General features: G+C 33.2%; 1 protein-coding gene across 6 annotated transcripts in view; it reads right to left on the reverse strand.

The window, feature by feature from the left end:
• The window catches only part of GRIK2 (glutamate ionotropic receptor kainate type subunit 2), a 638,721-nt gene that overhangs the window by 106,717 nt on the left and 504,504 nt on the right, over window positions 1-27,500 (reverse strand). For all 6 annotated transcript variants that reach the window (XM_019643649.1, XM_019643650.1, XM_019643651.1 and 3 more), the window contains one exon: window positions 26,017-26,234. In XM_019643649.1, coding sequence (XP_019499194.1) covers window positions 26,017-26,234 — 218 coding nt within the window. The remainder of the gene's footprint in view (window positions 1-26,016; window positions 26,235-27,500) is intronic.

Raw genomic sequence — 27,500 nt, forward strand, 5'->3', positions numbered from 1 at the left:
ATATGTGCTCCCCAAATTCTCCTTTGAATGATTAATAAGTGAATAAAATCTTCATCATGCATTCAGTTTACATTTACATGAGACAATTTTTTAACTTTTTAGAAATTCTACTTTAGCTTTTTTTTTTTTTTTCTACTCTAGCGTTTTTGTAGTACATTTTGCAGTACATTCACCAAGACAGGGCCAAATATAGAGGGTGACAAAAAAAAGCATACACATTCTAAAAAAAGGAAAAAAACTATTAAAATCGTAATACTCAATAGATACCGATAACAAAAGATGAATACAAATCACGTTTGACTTGTGCAATTACAAGATGTGCCCAAAGTGGTTGCCATCGGCATAATTTTAACAGTTTTTTCCTCTCTTAAAATGTGCATACATTTTTTTGGCACCCTCCAAATACTGTATTGCTGGAGATGTGTACCTATGGGGCTATTTATTCTAAGGCACATATTTTCTTGGTTAACAGAGTGAATCCCAAGTGTCAATAGAACTTTAACTTTTCTGATTCTACAATTCTCTTTTTTTTTTCTTCCTTTTCCTCTACTGTTTTTGTTTTTGTTTTGTTTGTTTTTGTTTCTAGATTTTGCCTAACCAGTAAATTCTTCGCCATTGATGACAGCAATGATTGAGGATTTGGTTTTTTTGCTCTGATTATTTGGTGATCTCTGTTGGATGATGGAAATTTATAATCTACTGAGTGAAAGATGGCTGAGAATCTGGCTTATCAGTCTCTCTTAATTTGTCTGTTTGCTTATGAGTTCAAATTAATTAAGAAAGTGGTACATGCCCACTGGGAAGGAAAACTCTTATTTGATACCTGGACCAGCAAATTTTTATTTTTACGTGTTGACTTTTGACCCTTGGCTAAGGTGGTAAGACTGCAGCTATAAATTATCTTTGTGAATATGTATCATTATATCTGCAACTGAGAAAGGTCTTGATTTCTAACTCCAGAGGGTATTAATACATTAAATTAAAGTACCTCTTGAATAAAAAAACAAAAAACAAAAACAAACAAACAAAAAAACACTGATCTGATTTATAGAAATAAATAAGTGCTTCTATAAACTGAATATTCCCAAATACTCAGAAAACAAATAAAGAAAAACAATTTCTAATGCATAAATTGTGATAACCTCCAAAAGACACTTGTACAAAGGCCATTTTCAATAAATGAATAAAAATGCAATCAGAGTAGCTTAATAATTATGATCAAAAGAACAAATATTTATGACTTTATATAGAGTTTAAATGTTATTGAATATACAAGGGCATATTCATTTTAAAAAGATCTAGGTTTGTCATTTCATGAGAAATGTATTAATCTGAATTTAGGAACATTATTATACTGGCTTAATAAATAAACCAAAATTACTCCTATATATGTTTAATACTATGAAAATATATATACATATATATATTTTTAAATAAAGTGAATTGTAATTCTAATTTTTCATATCAACAAAAATTTTGTTTTATAGTATGTCAGCTTAAATAAAATTTCCAAGACCTTTAGGAAACTTAAACCTTAGACTAATATTGAACAGAGTTAGTTAATGGATAGTCATTGAATACATGAATAATTTCTAAGATAAAATACTGAAACATAGTGAGTATAATATTGTTTATATTCTTATGTGCTATATGGTGGCTATATCTTTGGATCATATTAATCAATGTTGTCATTTTTGCCACTATAAGAAAGTGCAAAAAGGGACATATGTGACTGTAGAAAGTTGTACGAGGTCTGACAATTAGGTTTGTGCCCTTATCCTGGAAAATGTGTTACATACCTCATTGCTGAATATCACTATGGTCACCTTTGAAGTACTCCCCTTTGAGAAGCTATGCACCGATGCCAGCGCCTAGTCCACCCTTCAAGCAATTTTGGAACTCTTTTCCGGGAATGGCCATCAGAGTTGTCATAGTATTACCCTTCATGTCCTGAATGTCAAAAACGTCTTCCTTTCAATATTTCCTTTATTTTCGGGTTATTTGTTTACTGACTAAAAACTTCCTCACAGACAGTGCCATGTGAGTTGGTGCACTATCCTGATGCAAGAGACATGAATTGATGAAAAGTTCAGATCGTTTTCATCTAACTTTTTCATGCAGACTTTTCAGCACTTCCAAATAGTAAACTTGGATAACTGTTTGTCCAGTTGGTACAAATTCATAATGAATAATCCCTCTGATATCAAAAAAGGTTAGCAACAGCATTACAAGAAGTTCACAAACTTAATTGTCTGACCTCGTATTATGTTTATTTATGAGCTTTGCTGGGTTGCTAAAATGCTTTTGTATGACAGAAATTCTCACCTGCCTCCCTTCTATCTCTGTAAAACAGAAGTTAATTTCTTTTGTTAAAAGTTATTTTAAATATAGGTAGTTGAGAATGGTCCATGAACAATAGTGACAGAGAAATAAAATGTGTGTTTGTGCAATAAGAGTAGATTTGTGATGTACTCTTTCAAAGTAGCATGTTATTTTGTCCCAGAATATGAACAAAAAGAACAAAAAGTGAGTACATAGAGCAAATTGTAAATGATATGAAACAGTGAATTTTACTTGCCTTAGATTATAATTATGTTTCTAAAATAAAACATTAAATGTATTAAAAAGTTTCTCAGAGTTTACCCAGTTATGACTGGCTTATTTTTAAGGTAATTATTTCAAAGTGCATAATTAGAATTGGATCTTCTCTCTGTTGGTATTACAGATCTAAAATAAGAATATAAAGAATTATTTTCAGATTTCTGTCTAAATAGCAGAGATTCTGTATCTTACCATATCTTTGGAAAATTTGTTATTTTTATCATATACTTATAAGAAATAGATAAAAACAAAACTTATAAAAGCATTAAGATACCATGGGAACTCTTTAGGTTCATTTAAATAATTTATTGTCACTTTATTAAACAGATAATCAGGTGTTTGTTTAGGTACCTACGGCCCTATCTTTATCAAGTGACCAAATCTTGTTCTCTGTCAACTCTTTTGATTTTGACTTCACAACAATAGATTCTAATTTTAAAATAAACAAACAAACAAACAATCAGAATATCTTTAACGAAAACTATTTTGAGGAGTTCCCAAGGGATTCCTAGGAAATCACAAAGATTTCTTCTTTTACATTACTAAAACTAATGTAAAAAATGATTAGGCTTGTAATTTTAAGTTTTATCAAAGGCTCTGGAGGTTTCACAGTGCCCTTATCATCTACATAATGTTCTTACTTTCAGGGGAAATATGAAGTAAACTTTTATAAAAGTTATGTATTTTACACTAATAAAAAGATTTATACTCCTCTACATTATATATTATTGATTTCCAAAACAAATTATTCACTCAGGTGCTTGTCTAAAGGCTGTACTATAAGTTATAGGATGAAATCTCCAGCTTTAACTGAGGGCCTTCTCAGAGCTTCATAGAACAACAACAACAAAATGACTAAAGTGAGTAGAAGGAAGGAAATAATAAACATTAGAGCAGAAATGAACAAAATAGAGCCTAAAAGAACAATACAAAGATCAATGAAACCAAGAGATGGTTCTTTGGAAAGATAAAGAAAATTAATAAACTTTCAACTAGACTCATCAAGAAAAAAATAGAGAGGACCCAAATAAATAAAATCAGAAATGGAAGAGAAGTGACAACTGACACCACAGAAATACAAAAAATTATAAGAAAATAACATGGACAATTATATGCCAACAAATTGGAAAATCTGGAAGAAATGGATAAATGCCTAGAAACATGCACTCTTCCAAGACTGAATCAAGAAGAAACAGAAAATCTAACAGAATGACTACTACAAATGAAATCAAATCAGTAATCAAAAAACTCCCAGCAAACAAAGTCCTGAACTAAATGGCTCCACAGGTGAATTATACTAAACATTCAAAGAAAAATTAACACCTATCCTTCTCAAACTATTCCAAAAAATTCAACAGGAGGGAAACCTCCAAAGCCACCAATACCCTGATTCCAAAACCAGACAAAGATGTTAAAAACAATATTGGGTTGTTGGAAAAGTCATGACATATTTTGTCTATGTTTTTCAAAGGTTATTTATTTATGTAAAGAACAAAGATCAATCAATGATATATTGCCCGTTTTGTTTGATAACCTTTTGCCATGTTTCAGTGAGCTTCACAATTCTTAGTTCATAGAAGGACCTGTCTTTATTTGTGAAAAACTGAACAAGGTGCTGATTTATAGTCTCATCTGAATTGAACGTTATACCATGCAATGGGTTTTGAAGAGAGCAAAACAAGTAGAAGTCTGACGGCGCAAGGTCAGGCGAGTATGGTGGATGTGGCAACACATCCCATCCAAGCTCCAATAATTTTTGACGGTTGATCAAACTTGTGTGTGGTCTTGTGTTGTTGCAATGGAACACAACTCCTTTACAACTAACAAGCTCTGGACATTTCTGGATGAGGGATTCATTCAAACTCTCCAACTTCTGACAGTACACATTCGAATTGATTGTTCGGTTCCTTGTTAGGAGCTCGAAAAACATGACACCTTTAAAATCCCACCACACTGGGAACACAACCTTCCTCTGATGAATGTCTGTTTTAGATGTCATTTGTGGCAAATCATCACATCGGGACCAAGACCGTTTGCACACCACATTGTTGTAAACAATCTACTTCTCATCACCAGTTATCAGTCACTTCAACAAAGGATCATTTTCCTCATGTTTAATGAGCATATTGCAGATGTTTATATCCGCCATCAAATGAACTTCTTTGAGTTAAGGCAGAATCCAAATATCGAGTTTGCTTACATATCCTAGCTTCTTCAGGTGGCTGTGAATGCTTGAATGATGGATGTTCAATGTTTATCCAATCTCCCATGTCATGTAACGTGGGTTTGGCTTAATCAATGCCTGTTGTCGTCATCAACCTTGGTGGACCTCCCTGACTAAGGAGTGTCATTAAGATAAAAATCACCAGCATGAAATTTCATGAAACATCGTTGGCACTGACATTCTTGTAGAGCATTGTCACTGTAAACTTTATGCAACTTTTCTCAAGCTTGACACACGTTCTTCCCTTTATGGCAGTAAAACAGTAAAATATGGCAAAAATGCACCATTTGGTCTTCCATCTTCAACTTGTAATAAAATCCCTAAAACTCAACCAAATCGCTCAATTTTTTTTTTAGAATGAAGTTAAACTGTCAGCTATCAAATGACATAGCAATAACATAGATGCGAATGACTCTAGTACTTCCAAAAATGAACAAGTGCCATCTGTTGCAAACATGCATCATGACTTCTCCGACAACCCAATAATAAAATTATAGGCCAATATTCCTGATGAACATAGATGCAAAAATCCTCATTAGGAAACCAAATTCAGCAATACATTCAAAAGATCATACACTACAATAAAGTGTGATTTATTCTTGAAATGCAAAGTTGATTCAATGACTGCAAAGCATTAATACGACACACTATACAAACAAAATGAATGATAAAAGTCATATGATCATATCAATAGATGCAGAAAAAGCATGTGACAAAATCCAACATCCATTTATGATAAAAGCTTTCAACAAAGAGGGAATAGGGGGAACATACCTCAATATAATAAAGGCCATATATGACAAACCCACAGCTAACACCATATTCAATGGGAAAAAGTTAAAAGCATTTTCCTTAAAATCAGGAACAGGACAAGAATGTCCACTTACACCATGTTTATTCAACATAGTACTGGAAGTCCTAGCCACAACAACTCAACACCAAAAACAAACAAACAAACAAACAAACAAACAAACAAACAAACAATCCAATTAAAAAATGGGCAGATGACCTGAATAGACATTTCTCCAAAGAAGACATACAGATGACCAATAAACATATAAGAACATGCTCAACATCACTAATCCTCAGAGAAATGCAAATTAAAATCACAATGTGATACCACCTCACACCTGTCTGTATGGCTATGATCAATAAACCAACAAACAAGTGTTGGCGAAGATGTGGAGAAAAGGGAGCCCTTGTTCAGTGCAGTATTGGTGGGACTGAAAATTGTTGTAGCCACTATGGAAAACAGTATGGCAGTTCCTCAAAAAATTAAAACTAGCACTACCTTAGGACCTAGTATTTTCACTTCTGGGTATTTACCCAAAGAATTCCAAAACATTGATTTGTAAAGATATATGCACTCCATGTTCATTGCAGCATTATTTACAATAGCCAAGATATAGAAGCGACCTCTGTGCCCATCAATAGATGACTGGATAAAGAAGATGTGGTACATATATACAGTGGAATATTACTCAGCCATAAAATGAATAACATCTTATCATTTGAGACAACATGGATAAACCAAAGGGATATTGTACTGAATAGAGTAAATCAGACAGAGAAAGACAAATGATACAGAGAATATTTTGATGGTTATAGATAGAAGGGGGGTTGGGGGGCTGGGTAAAAAAGGTGAAGAAATTAAGAAGTACAATTTGGCAGCTACAAAATAGTCATGGACCAAATGGCTCAGTTGGTTAAGAGCTCGCTCAAGAGTTTGAGCTCTGAGCAACAGCGGTTCGAGGCCAGCCCGAGCTGAGCAGCCGCTGAGCTGCNGATGGTTTTTATAGGGCCGTGAGTAAGCCATAGTATTGCTCTTATATTCTTTCCCTGTTTTATTTCTGCCACTAATATAAGAAATCATTTTAGAAATATAGCAATCTCCAGTTCTACTTAGGAACCTCTAAGATACTACTTCACTCAGAAAGAACTCTCCATTTTCTTCAGGCCTGGAGAAGCAGTTGGAGAAGTATGAATAAAGGTAAAACACTCTCCCTTCATCCTGCTGAAAAGAATCATTTGTACATTGTGAAGTTCTCTTAAAATGTTTCAAAAGGCATTTGCACTTTTTGACAATCACGGAAGCTATGGGTATTGGGAGTGGTATGAGATTTAATGGGAAGTAGAAAAAAGTTATGTAGAATGCATGAAAAACACCAAGTTTGGGTTTTCCTTGTGTTTTATATGGATTTTCTTCTGCTTGACATACTTGCCCTCCTCACCATCATTCTTTCAAAAATGATAACTGTCACTTCTTCAAATAAGGCCCTCTGACAACAAAAATTAAATATAGATCCCCAGTTACAAGTTTTGCTGAGAAATGCAATTTTCCTCTATGGAAAGCTCCATCTCTTTAATTGGTCATTGTTTGTAAATAACTGGCTTTGTCTCTTTCCTGTTTTGGCTACAGGATGGAGACTTAGTGTTCATTATTGCACCTGATGCTTAGGAAAGAGTCAGTGGATATTTACTGTGTGAATAAGGAGAGGACAAAATAGTCAGGGACTTAGGATATAGAGACTATCTAACTTAAAAAAAAAAACATACTCTTTAGGTCCCTCTATCCTCCAGGTGAAGGAGCCCATGTGCTAGAAGTAAGAGCCAGCTTCACCAGAACACTTTACCAAGGAAAAGCCCTTGCATAAACCCATCCCTTCCCACAGCAGTGAGACATGAACCCTGGACAACCTCATCTCCATGAAGAGGGACAAAGAGAGAGCCACTTCTTCCTACACATTGCTTCTTACACCCAAACACTCACACATCTTCCAGTGTGTCCTCTGGCATTAAGCAAGTGCTTCATCATGCTCCTCCACAATCTCCACATTTCAACAAACAGTGCCAGAACAACTGGATATCCATGGGCAAAAAAACTGAACTTTGATCGGTACCTTGAACTATACACAGAAGCTAGCTTAAAATGGATCGCAGATAGTTCCTGGTAAGGTCTCTCATCCTTTGATTACCTCTGATCAAGGAAATACATTTGAAACCTAGACACATTACTGATACAACATTTAAAATAAAAATATATCAAAAGACTTTCAAAGAGTGTAAGCTCAAAGTCAATAGAATAAATTTGAATTTAAACTTGACTTTACTCAACTTCATAATTCTCACATGGAGCCAGAAGCAGCAAAATTTTGCTCACACTAACTGAATTTGCGAGAGTATAACTGGATTAGGGAGAGTATTCCGGTTTGTTGGTTTTTACTATGCAAACATCTTCTCACACGACTAGTAGATACAATTAATTAGTTGACAATATGATCTGTTATCCAAAACTGATCATGGGAAATGAAATGTTGTGACTCATAATTAATATAACATACAGAAGTAGTAACAAATAGCACCTGAGAAATACTGGGTTATTGGAAAAGTCATGACGTATTTTTTTCTATGTTTTCATTGCAAAAATACATCATGACTTTTCTGACAATCCAATATCTAGTTATACTATTAGGTAGCATAAGAAACTGGAGGAGAGGAGAGATTTAGAGCTAGCTGCTAATGCTGCAAAATAATTGCCATCTATTTATTAACAGTAAATAAACACAGGTTTTTACTGAGTAGGAAACTGGTCATTAGCAAATGATTCTAAATGTCATGGGCCTATTGTCCATACAAGTGACCTGATTATTAATATTACGTCCCACAGAGTTTAATTCAATTATTCTTTCATAATGTTCATAAAGTTGTAGAAGTATCAGCATTAGTACCAGGAAAAACTGAGGGAAATTGGCTTTTATATTCTAGGATCTTCTGTCAGAAACTGCCAGATCACTTCAAATCTATGACATAAAGATAGTGAAGATATAAAGGGCTTAAAGTGAGTAATATTTAAAGAGAAAAAGTATGATCAATATGAGTACACAACAGCTGCCAATCAGANTAATATTAAATGTCAATTGTAATTGAAAAATAAAATAATAAAATAAATAATTGGATTAGTGCTTGACTAGTGTTGGCCTGGGGGAGGGGTGTGTGCAGAGGGTTTGAGTAAACAGGAGTGATTGTTAATGGGTCTGAGAATATATTCTGGGATGTGAAAATGCCTTAACTTGATTGTGGTGATGATTGCTCACTCTGAATATACTAAAAACTATTGAATCGAGCACTTTAAATAGTGGATTTTATAGTAGGTAATTTAGATCTTAATAGAGCTTTTATTTAAAATAAAACTAAAAACTGAACTAACTTGCAACTACTATACAACTCGGCAGTTGGACTCTTGGCCAATGATTCCATAGAAAAGAAAACATATTCACACAAAACCTATATATAGGTGTTCATAACAGCTTTTCTCATTATAGCCAAAACCTGGATGTACTTCACCCAGTTAAACCAATTATGGTACAACCACACCATGAAACATTACTTAGCTAAAAAGAAACAAACTATTGATACACATAATAACCTAGATGAATCTCCAGAGAAATATGCCAAGCAGCAAAAGAGAATCCCAAAAGCAACATATTGAATCATTTTATTTACATAACATTCTTGAAGTGACAAAATTATAGAAATAGAGAAAAGGTTAGTGATTATCAAGAGCTAAGGAAGGGGAGGTTGAGGGAGGGAAATTGGTTGGGCTTATTGTAAAATATTCATTTTAATCTTTTCTTCATAATTTTCTAACATTTCTATAATTAAAATAATATCATTTACCATTTTCCCATCTAAAGATGTTTTGTTGTTGTTGTTCAAGAATCAAAGTTGTTACAAATAAAAGAATCCACAGTGCTTAATAACAGTTCAAAGGCATAAGCTCAGGTCCTGTTTCAATATCATTTAAAAATTTTTTGAACATTTGACTGATTTTAGGCAACTAATTTTATCCATCCTTTTACTGTTAACAGGAAACTGATTATCAAATTCATTATGTATTTCTGACAATATCTCTTGATAATGACCACTTTATTATCATTAAAAATCTTTGTATACAATAAACAGCTTTTCCATCTACTCTCCCTCGGCAAGGTGCAATTGCCATTTTTGGTGAGATCTGTAACAAATCTTCATCTGAACTCTTATTCTGTACTATTCTAGGGGTAGTACTAGCTTCTATATTTCTACTTAATTCTACTTCAATAGTATGCCTTCATTTTAAATTTTAAAATTTACCATGTATACTTTTTAAACTAGAAAAATAATTATATTCTGTTTAAAATAACAGTATATATTTCAATTTAATTATGAGTTATGGCTTACACAGTTATCTTTGTAACTTATGCTATCTGCATAAAATATTCAATGTTACATTGAATATAAATATAAAATATAATGTAATATATTATATTTTTATATATAAAATATATATAAATATAAAAATACATATAAATAAATGTAAAATATAAAATATTACAGTGTTACATCAGTACACAGAAGAAATCATTTGAACTGAACCAATCCACAGCAACTGATTATATCACTGATGTGTTTATTGGTAAACTAAAAATGACATGGGCACCAATAACATGGTCTACAATACAATATCTTATATGATGCAAAGTTTAAAATAAAATAGAATTTGTATTTAAGAGGAAAATGTATTACACTGCCTCAATTTCAATTTTTCAGTTGAATTAGTTAAAATTAAGTAAATTGTTTCATTAAGTCAATTGAAATTAAATAAAATTTTAAATTGCGTTTTTCAGTTGCACTAGCTACATTTCATGTGTTCAACAGTCATGCACATTTTATTAGAAGCCATACAAAAACATAAAGTCACTCCTATTTATTAGCCTGAGATAGTAAAATGTCTTGGAAATATTTTGTAGAAAACTACTGATTTCAACACTGTTAAATGTGTTCCCAAATTCAAAGAAAGGAGCCAAGACAAATGCTGAAGAGTTTCTCTCATGGCTAATGACAGTAAATCGCTGCACCCTTATTTTCAACACATAGCAGGGACAGTACATTAGGCCTGAGATTTGAGATTATGAATAAGGATGAGTGAGAAGGATGGATAAGGTGTCTATCGCATGTCTACCAACAATGAAAAAAAAAGATATAGGAAGAGTTTAGCTAACATTTTATTTTCAAAATACAATTAATTTTGTTTTTCTAGCCCTATGAGTTTTACTCTAAGAATTATAAACATTATGGAATCAGTGTAGAAATAAATGGAAGCAGCTACTTGTAATGGTTGGGCCCCCAAAAGAGAGCAGCTCTCAAAGTGAAGACTGGCAAGCTTGATGCTGACTCACAGCTGCTTCTCTCAGATAAAGGCTGCATATACCCCACAGAGTGACCTCAGGATTCCTGTTTCCATAAAATTAGTTCTCAGACACCTTCAAATGCAGATGTCTTCGTGGCTTCCTAATGCTGGTTTATTTGGCTTCTTCAGAATGAGTTTTGCTGGTTCTCTTAAAAGTCACTTCTGTTGCCCCACCCTACCCTGACAAATAGTTTTAGTGTTTTCCATGAATATCAAGGGGCTCTACGCCACAAACATCCCCAACACCTTCAACATCATCGTCATAATCGTCATCATCAAATTATAAAATATCTGCCTAGGGGTTAGAATAGTCCAGGTAGACCTAAAAATGGTTGTTTTTAGTCATGTTCATTTCTTAGTCCTGGCCATCTAGATCAGGGGTGGGCAAACTGTGGATCACAAGCCACATGTGGCTCTTTGGGTATGTTCAGTCTCAAAAGTTTGCCGACCCCTGGGCCGGCGAGTGGCTCAGCTGGTTAAGAGCTCGCTCAAGAGTTTGAGCTCTGAGCAACAGGGTCCCCAGTGTGATTCACGGCCGAGCTGAGCTGCAGCTGAGTTGCCAACTGGTGGCAGGATGGCTTACCTAAAAAAAAAAAAATTTGCTGACCCCTGGAAGAGCCAAGCCTGTCCCTCACAACAATTTAAAAATTATTCGAGAGACAGAAATATATTTTTACATACCATATTTCCCCATGTATAAGACGCACGCACCCTTTTTCGAAAAATGTGGGGTCTAAAAACTGGGTGCGTCTTATACAGCAGTTGTATGAGCGCAAAAACAAGCGCAAAAAAGTAGGAAATGCAAGTAAAAAAATCTACAACCACTGTATAAGAGGCACCCAGTTTTTAGAACCCAAATTTTTTGAAAAAGGGTGTGTCTTATACATGGGGAAATATGGTAATCACCATTACGTGAATAATATCCTATAAAAATTTTATAAAGGAAACTATGATAGTTTGATTTGCATTTTCAATTTTACTTCAGAGCCACATGCCTGCAAGCCACAGTTTGCTGACCCCTGGAGGCTCTTCTGTCTCCAAAGTTTGCCGACCCCTGATCTAGTTTGTTACCTCCTTCCATTTTAACAACATGGATCCCTAATTCACTCAGTTAAAGTTTATTTATTTGCTGGAGTCAGGTCGGGTTGCTTTCTTCTAGTCTGGGAAGAGGAAAGAGAAAGTTGATATAATAATAAAAAAAATCTGTAAAAAAATACTTGAAGAATATGAACTAATATAGAGCCCCCTGCTGCTCGTATATTCTGGGTATCCTGGTATGACAGAAACTGAATGCCAACCATTCAATTTCCACTCTGTGTGAGAAGAGTACAGTCATGCAAGTGGTCTTTCTCATTCATAGAAATGGAAACTCCAGACAAACTGCAGTTAACCAATAGATTAAAAAAAAAAAGATATTTCTACGATCACTCTTCTGAAAGTATACTAATATAGTTTAGCAGAAAAAGGTTAATGACTATTCTTATACATTTGTATTACTTTCTCTTCCTTAGTATTTTTTCTCTTTCAGTTGAAGACAAGATTATATTAGGAAGTCTAAACAGATAACTTTAATAACATATGTACTTATTTTTTTAAAAGTTTGATTAAAATGTTTATTAAATTTAATATTTTAAAGCATTGAATTTCTGATATTATAATGCAATGAACATTAAAAATGAACATTCCAATCACTTAGGTATTTAAGTTATAAGTGATTTCTGTGCTGTACTTATGTGTTTATATATAAATATACTTTGAGATTTTATGATGATTAGGTTGGAATGGGTTTGGAAATTAGCAAAAGATTATTTGTTTTAAACTACTTCTCAAAAAAAAATTTTTTTTTTGGAAGTATTACAAGAACACTCTTAAAACCCTACTTTACTGATAATGAATCTTTAAAGCATAGTCCTGAAAAGAGCATTATTACCTGTGTTCAGAAAAAACAGGAGAATTTGTGTACTGTACTAAGGCTAAAAGTTTAATATTGAAATGACAAAGAGCTATGAGATCAAAATATATCTATAGAGAAAAATGCTGGAGATTATTATTACAAGATATTAACAGTTATCTTAGGTTGGAGTCTGGACATGATTTTCCTTTGTTTTCCTAACATTTTGTAGTTCTTATGAGTCAGAAGACTCATTATTGTCAAATTGTCAAAGCAAATCTCACAGGTGACTAAAAAGACCATCACTTAAACAACCATTAATAAAAGACCACTAATTAAAGGACTATATATATGTGAATGGAACTGGGTTTATAATGCATTTTAACGTTTTGGCAATACAATCCAGAATATTTTTAAATAATCTAAAGTCAGAAACAAACTATTAATGACACAAAATGCAGCTGAGTGTCAAAACTTGGCATTAACCATAGGTAAACAATATATTTCCCGGAATACAAGCATTCGTATTGGGGGAATGGTTTCATCAGCTAGAGTTTTATAATTCAAATATTAAATGTCTTATAATAAGGATAATTGTAAGTATAAATTGGAGTTTACTACATATTTAGTGCTTTATGTAAATATTCTATAAGACACATACTTGCGCCCCCAGTTTGCCTATAAGAAAACAGAAGCCTGGAGAGGTTAAATAAATATCTAGAAAGTCCCTAATGAGTGTCAGTTGTAGGATCTCATGCCATGACCTAGTTTATGCATTTAATCATTGTGTTAAAGTGCATTGCATTGATTCAACAATCCTTTATATCCATTATTAATGCTGCTTTCCAATTCTTTGGTCTTTATTTAATTGTTTTTGTAATAAATTAAAATGAAGCATAAGCTCATAGTGTTCTGAAAACAGTCAAGGGACCTACAAAGCAAACTGCTTAATAGTGTAGCTTCTAATTAGCTGTAATTACAATATTTAATAAATGGAACACCTACCTTTGAGATAATCAAATCTTTTCACTGAACTCCACTAGCGCTATGGTGTATACAATAGGCTAATAACAATCAAAAGCATTATTCAGATGCTGTCAGGAAATACAAAAGTACAATTTATTGCCAACTCGGAACTGTTCTTCCACTATAGCAGATTTAATATGGAAATAGGGTATAAGAAAAAGAAGTTATGTAATTATCCATAATTTAACTCCAATTATGGTAGCATGTCTTAACCCTACAGAATACATTCACTCATGCACGTGTGTGCACATGTGCAGACATTCACTCCTCTGGGAAGTTCTTTCTTTATGAAACTATTAAACTATTTCTCTCAATATAGGAGGTCAATGAATGTGCTCGCCAGGATGCACTAGACATTTAAACAACTGTAAGCACTGCCACAGTCACAAATATCACAGCTAAAAGAGAATTTGAGTTATTTCAGAATTGAATCCCTTTAAAACTAAGATGCTTAGCAATAATGTTTAATTCAGTCATATTTTTAAAGAATATTTTTGAGGAATCTGTTATATTCAGTTTGCAGTTATCAACACCTGCTAACGAGCTCTAAAGTTTATTCTGTCCTTTTTTGAATCTAAGTAGGGTTAGTGGGAAGGATATAAAAAAAACTAGGGATGATTTATGAGTTGTGTTTGCAACTTGTGAATATGCATGATGAAGTGCTAAGATCAGTGAGTATAGGAGGAGCTCCTGACCTTGCATTTGTTTGCTTCTAAGGGAGAATAACAGCTCTGTGTTGTCTTGAAATAAACCTCTAAGCATTGAAGATAGCAGCAGCAGTTAGTAATAGTAAACTTTATTTTGCTTTATGACATAATGGAAGAACCAACTTAACTACAATGTGATATCTTAAATCAACTCTTAAGATCAAATTACAAAGTGAAATTACTGTTACTTGGACTTTCAGAAAAGGATAGGAAAACAAATGAACAAAAGAAAATTCAGTGGACCAAAGATGCTAATTAATGTAAATTGTGTTTGCAACAAAAGGATAGCTTTCCCCTAAAAAAGACAGAACAGGGCATGAAAAATCAAGAACTTTAACTGCCAAGGATATTCTGGATTAAATAGAAGTTTAACTGTACTCATCTTTAATTAATGGGAAAACTAAAGGAATAAAAATAATATGTATTTTTTAATATATATTCTATAAGTGGATCCCTGAAAAAACAGTAAGTGTGATCTTTCTCTTAGCCTCAATGCCAGTAAATGTAATCTCCTCAAATAATTTACAATCCAGAGAATCAGAGTTTTTTGTTTGTTTTGGAAATACCAGATGATGCTTGCTTGCATTTAGCTATTTATATAGAAGATATGGAATTTTTGTTTTAATTACTTTTTATCTAAGAAATACATTACAATTCCTAATCGACAGTTTTTAATAATATTTATCTCAGCCTGTTGTTTTTTTTTCTGTACCCAAAAGTATTGCCCATCTCGAATTTCCTTCAAATTGTTGCCTAACCAGTGGCTATAAACTCTTGCAGAGACAACTGTTATCCATTATCCAGCACTTGACATGCCAGCTCAACATCACTATATTAACTGACTTTTGAATTTTCTTACTCCCTGTGGGGCCTCCTCTCCTAAGATTGATGAGGTGCAATGTAGGGTTTAAACTGCCATCCTTACTCGACAAACAGCCAGAGTGGTTTCTACAGAGTGGGGGAGGGAGGACAAAAGAGGGCGAGAACCACAGCGTATCCTGGAATAAGCAGCCTCATACACTTGCTTTCGAAGGCAATTAAAACTTTGTTTCTCCAATTTTACACTTCAGTCAAACACAGAACTTATTCTTCAATTAAAGGGCCCCAAAGCTTCACTGGTACATATTGAAAATGCAACAATTAGAAAGGGATTAAACTTTTGTTCCTCAGACATTTTAGAGACTCTAAGATAAAAGTTGCTGCTTCTTCTAAGTTTAAATACACTGAAACTCTAATCACTTCTTATAATTCCCCAAATGGTATTATCGCTTACTTTTTAACTATTGAATTCACTCTGGCAGAGCTAGGGTAATAAAACCCATCATATTCTAATTTTCAGACAGCTTGATAGAACCAATGTTCTTAGTATAGATAAAGTGTAATGAAGCACTTTCGTTCCCATAGGAAAGTCTTTGATTCAAATGCTCTGATGCCAACTAGCTTTCACATCTGCTGTTTTACCATTGATAGCTGTAACTTGGCATGCTCAACTAGTGTCTGATGAAGCAGCTTTACTCAGAGGCACTGTTTTATTTTTTGCAAAGGGAACATAGTAAAATGGTATAGGTTTTCTGTAGGTCTTATGCAAATCCCTGTAATAAACATAGGATCAGGCCTCACATATAATAAATTGTGTGTTAGATAAGGATGGGGGAGGGATACAACCTTCTTGGGTAAAAATAACCTCCTTGCTATGCCAATAAGTTAAATGCATAATAAAAAATTGTTTAAAATATTTATTTCAACATGATGAATTAGTATCAAAACAATATTAGGCACTATTAAGACTATAAAGACACTTTTAAAACATCACCCTTATTTTATTAAACAAATTTTTATCATTTAACCTAATGTTAACCTTAATCTATTACCCATACCATTAATAAAGAAAAAATAATTTTGCAGATTAGACAAATGATATAGCTACAAAAATCTTTGCTGAGCTATTTCTTTTTGATTTCTAGAAAAGACTTCTGATAGAAAATGAAGAAAACATCAACATGAACAAATGAAAATTTCAGTAATAACATGTAATCATTAATCTAAACTGCTCAGAAATATTAGTATTCAGTCATATAAAGCTTTTAAGTTTTGCTTAGTTCAATTAAGCATGTAGAAAAATTAAAATCGTGAACTAAATTATCCACAAACTTGAATACATGAAAACAAGCAAAAAATTCAAAATGAAGTTTCTATTTATTTTAATTAGTCATAGAGTTATTACCTAATTAGTAACTTGCAAGCAGATTAGTAAGAATAGATTTTGACTTGGGAGCCAAAGTATATTCTATCTTCCATCACCTAAATTAGAGCTGAATGTCATGTTTGAGGAGCATTTTGTTTCAGTTTACATCTGCAGGGGGACATCAAGAAATTCTCAAGTGACACAAAGAATTGTGTAATAACTTGTCCCATCAATTAATGTAGATACAATTTTTTTTTCACAACAAAGAAAGGAGTGACAGTAGTTCACCAAATATTATAGAGAAGTACAATAAGCTCAGTCAAGGAAACTACATGAGCCTAAACCTTAACCTGTTGCTCAGAACCTAACAATATACACCTGTAAAGTATGGCACTTCATCTCTTCCTAATCTACTTCCCCGAGGTAAACACAAAAGTCACATGTACAATCCTCCCAGGACGCTAATATGCCCCCTCATAGGTCTCTCCTCTAATTTTCCCTCCCTGGCCCCATGGTAGAAAAACCTGCAATAAAGGCTTATAAAGGAAAGGTGAATAGATTCACCTTCCAGTTCCCATAGAACACATATTGTCTTCACATTTATTCAGAGACACAAACAAAAGTCAGGATTTATACCATCATACTTCTCTGAGGAAGGAGAAAGCTCTAACCTTTACCCTCTTACATGGCAATTATCATGCATACCAGCTAGGGGCCTCCAGCAATGGTGTAGGCAGTGAATATGAAATTAGATGATTTACTCTCAGCAAATCTCTGTTGAAAAACGCTTTAATGACAATTCAGGTAAATAATTCAAAAGAAGTAAGAAGGTGGTCAGCAGGTTATTTCATGCCTCTGTCTCATATTTTGTGGGGTTTGGGTTTTAGAAAAGAAAAAGCATCCACCCTAATATGCAAGAAGGGGAAGTAGATGCAAACAGTTATTAACTATCGGTGTCAATAATGGAGGTCTCATTTAAATGTCAAATTAAGTTAACTCTTCCTAGACAATAGAATCACCAGAGGAGGTTATAAAAAAGTCAGATGTCTGGGATGCTACCTCAAGATATTTTTAATTACTTAGTCTGGAGAGGGGCCTGGAGCCTCAGTATTCTCTAACAGCTCCCCAAGTGATTCTAATGTTCTAATGTGCAGACAGGTTGAGACTACTGATTTAAACAAATGGACATTTTAAAGAGGTTTAAAACTCAGCAGATGATACCCTCCATAAAGTTCAAAATAATGACCCTATCCCTTGAAAATAGAAAACTGATGTAAAAATCAAGACTATCTCGTTATTTATCAGAGCGATATAATTGCCTGTCATAGACTAGGCCATACTTCCATATGACACACAAGTATCCAGTCCTACAGGGTGCAGCACAGCCATGTTTCCTACAACTTCGGTAGATGGTTGTATGAAACCAACTTATGGCCTCATAAGTCAAAGTAGTGCTTTAACTGGGGATCCTGATAAAATAATATCACTAACTTTACTGGATTATAGTCTAGAATTTAGTGCATACATAGGAAGTACAACCTATCAACAAATCAAAGATTTTAGTCATAAAACTTTCATTTTTAAATTAGTTTCTAGGCACAGGGACAAATAGTCCCTATTTGAGACCCAAAGCTGAAATTTGAGATCTTTCCCCCCCTAAGTTATTCAAAAGAAATGGAGGGTGTCATTACCAAGCATAAAGTGACTCCAATTAAAAGAAAAAAACAAAACCTGAAAGCAAAGCTATGTGCAAATTAGTAACACCTTCATAAGCAGGGCAACTCATACTTGAGCAAGTATTTAAGAAATCAACCCTGTACTTACTAAAGTGCCACATGAATTTCTAGTTATTATATTGTCAAAGAATCCCTTCTGGATAGTGGTGGAAAGTGCTTAGACTATGTTTAATAGTAAATATGGTATGTGGTGAAGGACGTACCCAGTTCCTATCCATGTGCAGAAAATAATTATTGAACTTCTTTGTGACAACCATACTTAATTGGGAATTTGCTATATAAAATATAAAAGTCATTTAAAGAAAAAGTTCTGGATATCTAATGCACAACAGTGATTATAGTCAATAATACTGTATCATAAACTTCAAAGTTGCCAACAGGCTACTTAATTGTTCTCACCACAAAAAAGAAATGATAATTACATGGTGTGCTAGAGGCACTGTTAGCTAACACTATGGTGGTAATCACAGTGCTATTATAAATTTATCAAATCACACATTACACATTTACACCTTAAACTTACACAATTTTATATGTTAATTATCACTCAATAAAAATAAATAAAATAAAATGAATTCAAAAGTATTTTTAGAGGATTTTCTTATCTTTGAAAACTATTTTAAGTCATATGCAAAATTTAGCTTTCAGAATGTTTTGCTACCAATAGAGTAAGAGAAAAAGAAACACTCATTTCAGAAAACACCTTTCAATGTGAAAAGTACACTATAATGCCATTTTGAGAATTTACTTTTCTAATGCATTAATCTCTTCATAGTAAATGTATTGTATTTGCATTATTACCACTATCCTAAAAAAAAAAAAACAGCAAAGAAAAATTGTGTTTTGCAGAAATTAAAAAAAATATGAGAGTTATCTAATGAATGGTATATGTTTCAAAATCCATTTATTAAGTACCTGTGGTATACTGCCAGCTTCTTACATTTTATCTGTCAACTAAAAAATTACTTAACATTCTTTTGGCCTTTAAGAAGCAAAATCACTCAAGCTTTCAAAAAATCATTACAAGCATGCCACACAAGCAATTCAGGCTTAAAAACCTATACTGCTACACCAGAATAATTTAATTTTAGAAGACCATTGAACTGATAAGCTCAGAATAAGTAGCAGAACATGTTATAGCTGTTATACTGCCCTAATGGCTTAAGACAAATGTTTTAGAAACTTAATATGATTAAACAGTTAAAGTTATGTGGGTGAGTCAAAATGACTAATGCACGTAGTTCTTCTGAGTAGTGATGGTTGGTTATGCCATATTTTTTACTATTATTTTTATTGTTGATACTATGAGTCCCTTGGTTATTGCTTTCATTTTTAATAAGTCACTTAAATTCTCCTTAGCCCAGTTTCCTCATCTATTAAATGAGTATTATAATAATTGCTTTCTACCTTCCTTAGGCATAAAGATTAGTGCATTGGTATTTAGAATGTGCTTGGTGCTCTCCTAAAGAGGGAGATGATGAATAAAGAAAAAACAAAACAAAACAAACCATTGTTGCTAGGTACCAAAAGATAAAACGTTCTGCTCCAGATAGATCAATCTATTTGTTTGCATTTCTAACTCTAAAACCCACACTTCCAAATAAATTGACTCTTAACCCAAGGTTAAAATGGAAATGCCATAGAGTGCTACACACTTTGAAGAAACATTTTTAGCTTTCCACAGAAGAGCAAACTTTTGAAAGTAATCACACATTCTATTTATAACCCTCACTCATAGGCGTTCCATCAATTAATGCACTATCCATTGTTCCAATGGATAATTGTACAGAATTTGGTAAAAGAGGTGAGTCTTCACCATAAAAAAATGTAAATATGTAAAGCTGATTTGGTGTCACAGCTGATAACAATGAAAGCATTATAGGAGGAAGGGAAAATGGGAATCTGTGATATAAGGGTGAAATAATAGTTTTAAAGTGTGCCTTATAGTAACTTGGAAGATAGAAAATGCACTAATAATCTTTTAGACTTGGCCAAAAAAATATCCAGAAAAAAAAGACACAATGTTCAAGGTATCAGCTGGGTACTTTTAGCTACATAGGATAAGTCAGTATAAGAAAGAGACAGCATATTAACAATAAGAAGAACAACAAAGAGGAGAAGGGGGAGAGGAGGGAGGAAGGAGTAGGAAATACAGTAAAACCTTGGGCTGCGAGTAACTTGGTTTGCGAGTGTTCCACAAGATGAGCAAACATTTCTAATACATTTTAACTTGGTAAATGAGCGATGTCTTGCAAAATGAGTAGCTTGTTTCTGGAATGAATTATGCTCGCAAACCAAGTATTACTGTAATTTAAAAGAAGTAGTAGTTTACAAACATAATTTAGAGGTGATACAGAGTTAAAACTTGCATGGTTGAGTGATAAAAGTTTTCTAATCTTCAATATTTTGAGCCAGTAAAAGTTCTCAAAATTGTTTCAACATGGAGTCAGGTCTAATTAAAGATCAAACTTAGTGTGTTACCTTGAGGTGCTTTGTTAAGACCTTTGAAAAAGTTAAGGCAATGCCTTTGTTGATTTTTCTCCTCTGGGTGAAAAGAGCTTCTAGCCCAAAACAGCAATGTTTAACTTTAGAGAGCAATGTCTCTTAAAAACAACTGTGGGGGTGGTTTAGATTATATTGGGTCATCAGGAAAGTCGTGACGTATTTTTCTATGTTTTTCAATGCAAAAATGCATCATGATTTCCCTGATGACCCAATAAATGGACTCATTGTAAATGGATACATTTACAAGACATAAAGGTTTAGCAGAAATGTCATTGGCAAAAGCAGTGTCACCTGGTGTAAAAGAAACAAGTCTATTCAAAATGTAAAAAAGCCTCTGTGTCAACAAATTGCTAAGAGTAGGACAGCTTACTTGTGAAGTAAAAGTTTATGTTACATGGCACTAACAGGTTTGGGTTGTTTTTAAGTAACATTATTGTGGCAATTAATAAGTAAGGTAGCCCAAAGCATATGCAGAGTCTGTGCTGAGGATTTGAGATCTGAGTGAATGATAAAGATTCACTCCTTGTCCTCTAGCGGTCCAGTGCAGTGTGGTTACAGAGGAAACACCCAAATACAACTTGTTAAGTATTAAATTGCTTGCTGTTCTGAGTACCTCACTCCAACTCACCATGCAGGCATTGTATCATTTCACATCATCACAAGAAGGGTGACTACAGTACAATAACATATTTAGAGAGAGAGAGTTAGACCACATTCATATAACTTTTATTATACTATATAGTTATAATTTTTCTACTTTATTCTTAATTATTGCTGCTACTCCCTTGCTGTGCTGAATTTATAAATTAAACTATCACAGATATGTATGTATGGATAAAAACAGTATATATAGAGTTTGGTACTATCTGCGGTTTTAGGCATCCACCCGGGGTCTTGGAACCAGATAAGGGAGTACTGCGATACACTATTTCAAAATATGTAGTCTAGAGAAAAAGCTTCTAAAAATTGCTCCACAGGACCTTTTTTCGTTTCGCGTATCAAATTAGTCTCTCTTCATAACAGCAATAATCAGAAGAATGAAGCAATTTAAGTCAGATAAACACAGGGTGATCCCTTTTAAAAGTATTTTAAAACTATTATCCAATTGAGGATTATAGAAACATAATTCACTTGACTATGTTTAAAATAATTCTAAATTCTGATTTTAAAAATTTAGCCATACTAATCTAGAAATACTAAAATATAACACCTGTCAAGCTGCTTTTGGTTCTTAGCATATCAGCCAGAGCTTTTATTTAATTATGAAAACATATTGTAAGAGTGGTCCTGCTAGTCATTCGTATCTAGAGATGGGGAGGCTGAGGTTTACTAGGGCGAGTGTGGCACCTAAGTACAACCAACAGGTAGTGGAGCCAAGAATTAAGCTCTGGTTTCTCTGATTTCACAGTGGTTGTTTTTTTTTGTTTTGTTTTGTTTGTTTTTTCACTCCTAACAACTATTCTAAATTGTACTCTATGTTTTCAGAAGTATTAAGTGATTTATATTAGATATTTAATACCACTTATATTTCCTTTCAATATGTGGCAGAATTTCTTTTGTAATAACCATAAAAGAGGACATGTATCTCCTTTGATACCACTTTTTTGGAAGGACAGACTATATTCATACATTGGCAAAGCCAGAGATTTCACTTAGACCAAGCCCAGGAGAGAATTTGTTGAACTTGGAAAATCTGAGTCCTGGGTTGCACTGAACAAGGTGATTGACCACCATTTTGTAAAACACAAGGCTCACTTTAAAAATATAAGAATTCTCAAAAGAGACCAAAACACTTACATGCTGTAGCTGAGTTATTTTTGAGCATGTAATCTGTATGTATTCAGTCTCCTAATCTTTACACTTCAGGGAGAAAAGATGTGCTTGTTGCTTGGCAATGATTTATATAGTGTCAGCCCCCGGGTGAGATTTCAGTTCTACAACACCAAGTTCCCAGATTCCAAGAAGGAGGTTTTGATTCCTCCTTATTTGTTTTTTAGTAAATTCCCTACCCTTGGCTATTTTGTTATCTAAATATGATTAAGAATATATTGGTGATGCCATACAGTTTTCTACTGTTTACATGGAATAACTTAAAGAACCACCATGTGCTCAATTCCGAGCTATTTTGCCCATCATAGCTTTACATCTGGCCCTGGGAAGAATGTGTGTGGAGCGTAAGGGATGTAGATGTCAAGAAGAAAGAACACTTCTTGAAGACAATATATACATAAGCTCAATGAACAAAGGCAAGCACATTCTTTGCAAAAGAAATCATTTAATGTTGTGGAATGGCTATATAACTGTCTGTTTTGTGCTGTACTGAGGGCTTACTCCCTCTTAGGCCAGCTATCTTGAGGCAGCTCTTTTTGTTTGTAGTAACAAAGTTATACCATTCTTTAAAATGATTTTCTAGAACTGAGCATCCCAGGACAATTAGCTAACAATAGAGTCTTGTTAAGTCAGTAAAAACAAGATTTCCTTTAGAAACCAATGTCTTAAGGATGCTTCCTAGAGTATCTGTATGTATTGCTGTTAATTAAGAAATAAAAGAATGGTACCAAATATAAATAGACTATTCATAATCATTCCTGGTTCACTGTAGAGTTTCAAAATGAACATGCAATTGCTTAAAAAAAATTATACCCATTGGCTAGCATAAGTACATAGTTTAACAAGTCAAAATATGAAGTTGAAATTGGTATCATTTAGGACTATACTAAATAAAGAAAAATCAACACTTAGTATATCCTTTTAAATTCTAATTTCAACATTAAGAATTCAGCATGTGATAAAGCTGTCAGCTAAGGTAATTGTCAACTTAATGATTACCACTATGTGTGTAATTTTTTATTATGACTAGTGTACATCCCAGAAAGCTTCAGTTCTACAGAAAGAAAGTCTGTGCTGTTGAAAACAGAAAGTTGTTTTATGTCAATTTTCTTTGGGTGCCAGAGGCATCCTTTTGTGTGAGAAAGAAAAACAAGAGATGAAAGAATAAGAAGAAAAGTCAATAGCAAGGAAAAATATTGGTAGGCAAAAATGACACTGCAAAGAGCACTTGAACTAAAAAAAAAAAAAAAAGGAAAGAATAGAATATTGGAAAGAGTGAAAAGCCAAAAAGGGGAGAAATAAATTTTAAAGATAATAAAAAAGGAGAAATTTTTTTTTTCCTGAACTGATTTCTAGAGATACACCTTGTTTGTAGTATATGAGAGCTTTAAAATTTAAGAGTATCTGAGTCTTTGGGAAGACAAAATTAAAATTAAAACCCTGAAGCATTTGTGAAGCAAAAATAATCACTTCTGGTATGAATCACTTGCATTATTTTATAAACTCAATTTCAAAAGTCCCTTGAATACTGTAATGATTTAAATGCATTACATATTCACCCTCTGCAGTTATTTATACTCACAAAGTGTATTTAACATTTTCAACAGTTTACTTCTTTTTTTAAAAAAACGTGTAAGAAAAGCAATCTCTATTAATTCTAAATATTAAATTGGGGAAAATTGATCTGTTGCAATTAATATAGTCATTAGAACCACACTGATCATAACACATTGCTCATACTTAGTTATTCAATAAATTTGATTAATAATGATTTTCCAATTAAATATAAAATGCATATGCAAGCTTTAATCTAGCCATGAGATATTCACTTTGAAAATAATCAAATTTTAAGAATGATATAGATTTGACAAAAATTTCAAATTTATCTCATTCTTTGGATATTTAGTGTCCTCTAGAACTAACTCTAAACAAAAAGCTAATTTAATTTTGTAAGAATCTTTACAAAGAAAATTACACAATTTCTTGGCAAAAATGCTGTTTTAAGTCACATAAAACCCAGTTCTAGGATTGTTGATATAGTCTTCCAGAGCTCTAACTAAACTATAATCTCCTTGAAAGTGATGACTAGATGTTATTTGCTCTAGAATAACCAACAAGTAGCATAATTTCTAGCACTCAATTGGCACTTGATGAATTTTTAATGAAATAATTTATTTTATAGCTTGGTCAATTATTTTAGAAAAAGAAAAAAATAATCAACCACTTGTACTACTATTTTACTGCCAGTTGCATTTGTGTGAACAGTGAAGGAAAACAGTGATGCTTAAAAATTTGCACAACCTATAAACAATTTAAAAATACTTGGTAAAATATAAAAGCAATTATGAAGCAATACTTACGCCCTAAATTGAAATTTGGTCTACTCTGGCCCAGTGAGATCAGCTGGAGTAAAGAGACGGGGCAAATAATAAAGAGGGGGGACAGGCACTCCATATGCCTGGAACTTGGGACAGACACGCTTTCCATTTAAGTGTTCCATAGGGCTGTCTGTCCCATTGCAAGTTCAATAGAGTAGCCCATTTCAGACTTTCTGCCTCCCAGAATGTTAAATGGATGAATATACAGACAACAAGAAATGTTTCTGCTTTTTTCTTTTAGCCCTGTTTTCTTTCTTTTTTTATAGGCTCTGAACAAGTAAACCTTGTCTCATTTTAACAGAAAGAACAGTATGTATTGGGAATATTCTTACATGTAATCATTTTATTCTTCTAGAATAACCAAGCCTTGTATTAATTTTCAAATAAATAAATTACTTATTTGTTTTACATTCAAAGATAAAACTTTCTGGTGGCGGTGGGGAGGGAAATGTTACCTTTGAGCAGATTTTCTGCCAAACAAGAATACTTTTAAAGCAAAAAGTCCTTGCCATTTGCAAATGCTAAAATGTTTTGCCTTGATGGCCATATATTTTGGTGTATACGTCTCCACCTCTGAGGTATATGCTATTGATTATTCTGCACAAATAACAGTGTTGCTATGCTCTTTCATTCATTAATACAGACATGCTTGTTTGCACTCTTTCATTTTAATACATTAATTTTAGATAACTAGTAGGACTTACCTTGAAAAATGTCATGGTTGCACCATCCTCCACCGCTCCGTACTCTATCTTGGTTTGTTTAGCTAAATCATCTGCAGAGTCAATAGGGGATTCCATCCGCTCCACTGTCAGAAATGCGGCTAAGTTAGCAGTATACGAAGAAATGATGATAAGTGTGAAAAACCACCAAATGCCTCCCACTATCCTGGTGGAGAGCGCTTTGGGCATGAGCTCAGAACCTAACAGAGATTCGGGGGGAAAAGGTGAAACGAATACAGAGAATTTGATCAGCAGTCAGGTACTTTTGGTCACAGTGGCAGTATGGAGTCACTGTGCAATAAAAGCTTAAATTATAGATTTACATATTGATTTAGTAAGTAAGCAACAACCACTGGGAAAGCAAAGGCTAATATCTGTTAATAGGCAGTCTCTTAGGACACTTGTGTTTAAGTATAGTGACAGGAGACTCAAGCTTTACCTGAGACAGTGCAAAGTAACAATTAAATATTAATGAGTGAAAAACCTTTATAAAAATGGCATTAGGGCCAGCCAAGTGGCTCAGTTGGTTAAGAGCTCACTCAGGAGTTTGAGCTCTGAGCAACAGTGGTTCGATGCCAGGCCCAAGCTGAGCAGCCGCTAAGCTGCCAATAGGTAGCAGGATGGTCAGCTTAAAAAAAAAAAAAAGGCATTAGAAGGAGGAAGTAAATCTCTCTAGTTTATAAACCACATGCATAGTTTTTCATTTGGTTGCTAGTTATGTGGGTTTTAGAAGAAAGTGTTTAATGTATGTTCAGATCCATTGCTTAACAAGCTTTAAGAAAAGTTTTATTTTTCATGTTCATGCAGCTCCAAAATTTTGTCCATCTTCTCATTTGAAAAGGTAATGTTAAATAAAAATAATGTAAATACCCACATTTCTTGAGATGAGGGGTTTTAGATCAATTTTTATTTTAAAATAAGGTAGTAAATTATTTGCTATGTATAAATAAATGTCTCCCATCACTATAGTTAGCCTCAACAAGGGAAATCAGAATAAGTAAATTGTCACAAATTTATTTCACACATATATTTTTCATAAATATATTACAATACATGGCTGGAGTTGCCTGCTCATGGTATTAATAAGATAATGGGACCTGAATTATATTTTACTCTTGAATATTATTAATTTTAATTAATTTAGATTAAAAAATAAAATCTTAACAATTTTAAAATCAAGTCTTATAGTTTTACCCCAGTATTTACATTATATAGACTATTTACAGTCTGAATGTTGAAACTAATACATATCAGCACGTATTTTTTTATAAGAAAAGTACATTAAATTTATGGATCTATATCTATCTATATATATATATGTTACTATTCACTTTTTATCACTTGAATCTATAATCAAGTAAGCATTGACTATGAATTACTTAATTTTTAATAGGGTTTTAGTAAAATGAAATGAAGCAAAGATGGACTCCATTTGCTGATATGTTTTATAATTATATATTTAATAT

This window comes from Hipposideros armiger, unplaced genomic scaffold (genome assembly GCF_001890085.2).
Source record: "Hipposideros armiger isolate ML-2016 unplaced genomic scaffold, ASM189008v1 scaffold_81, whole genome shotgun sequence".
In the NCBI taxonomy this organism is placed as follows: Eukaryota; Metazoa; Chordata; class Mammalia; order Chiroptera; family Hipposideridae; genus Hipposideros; species Hipposideros armiger.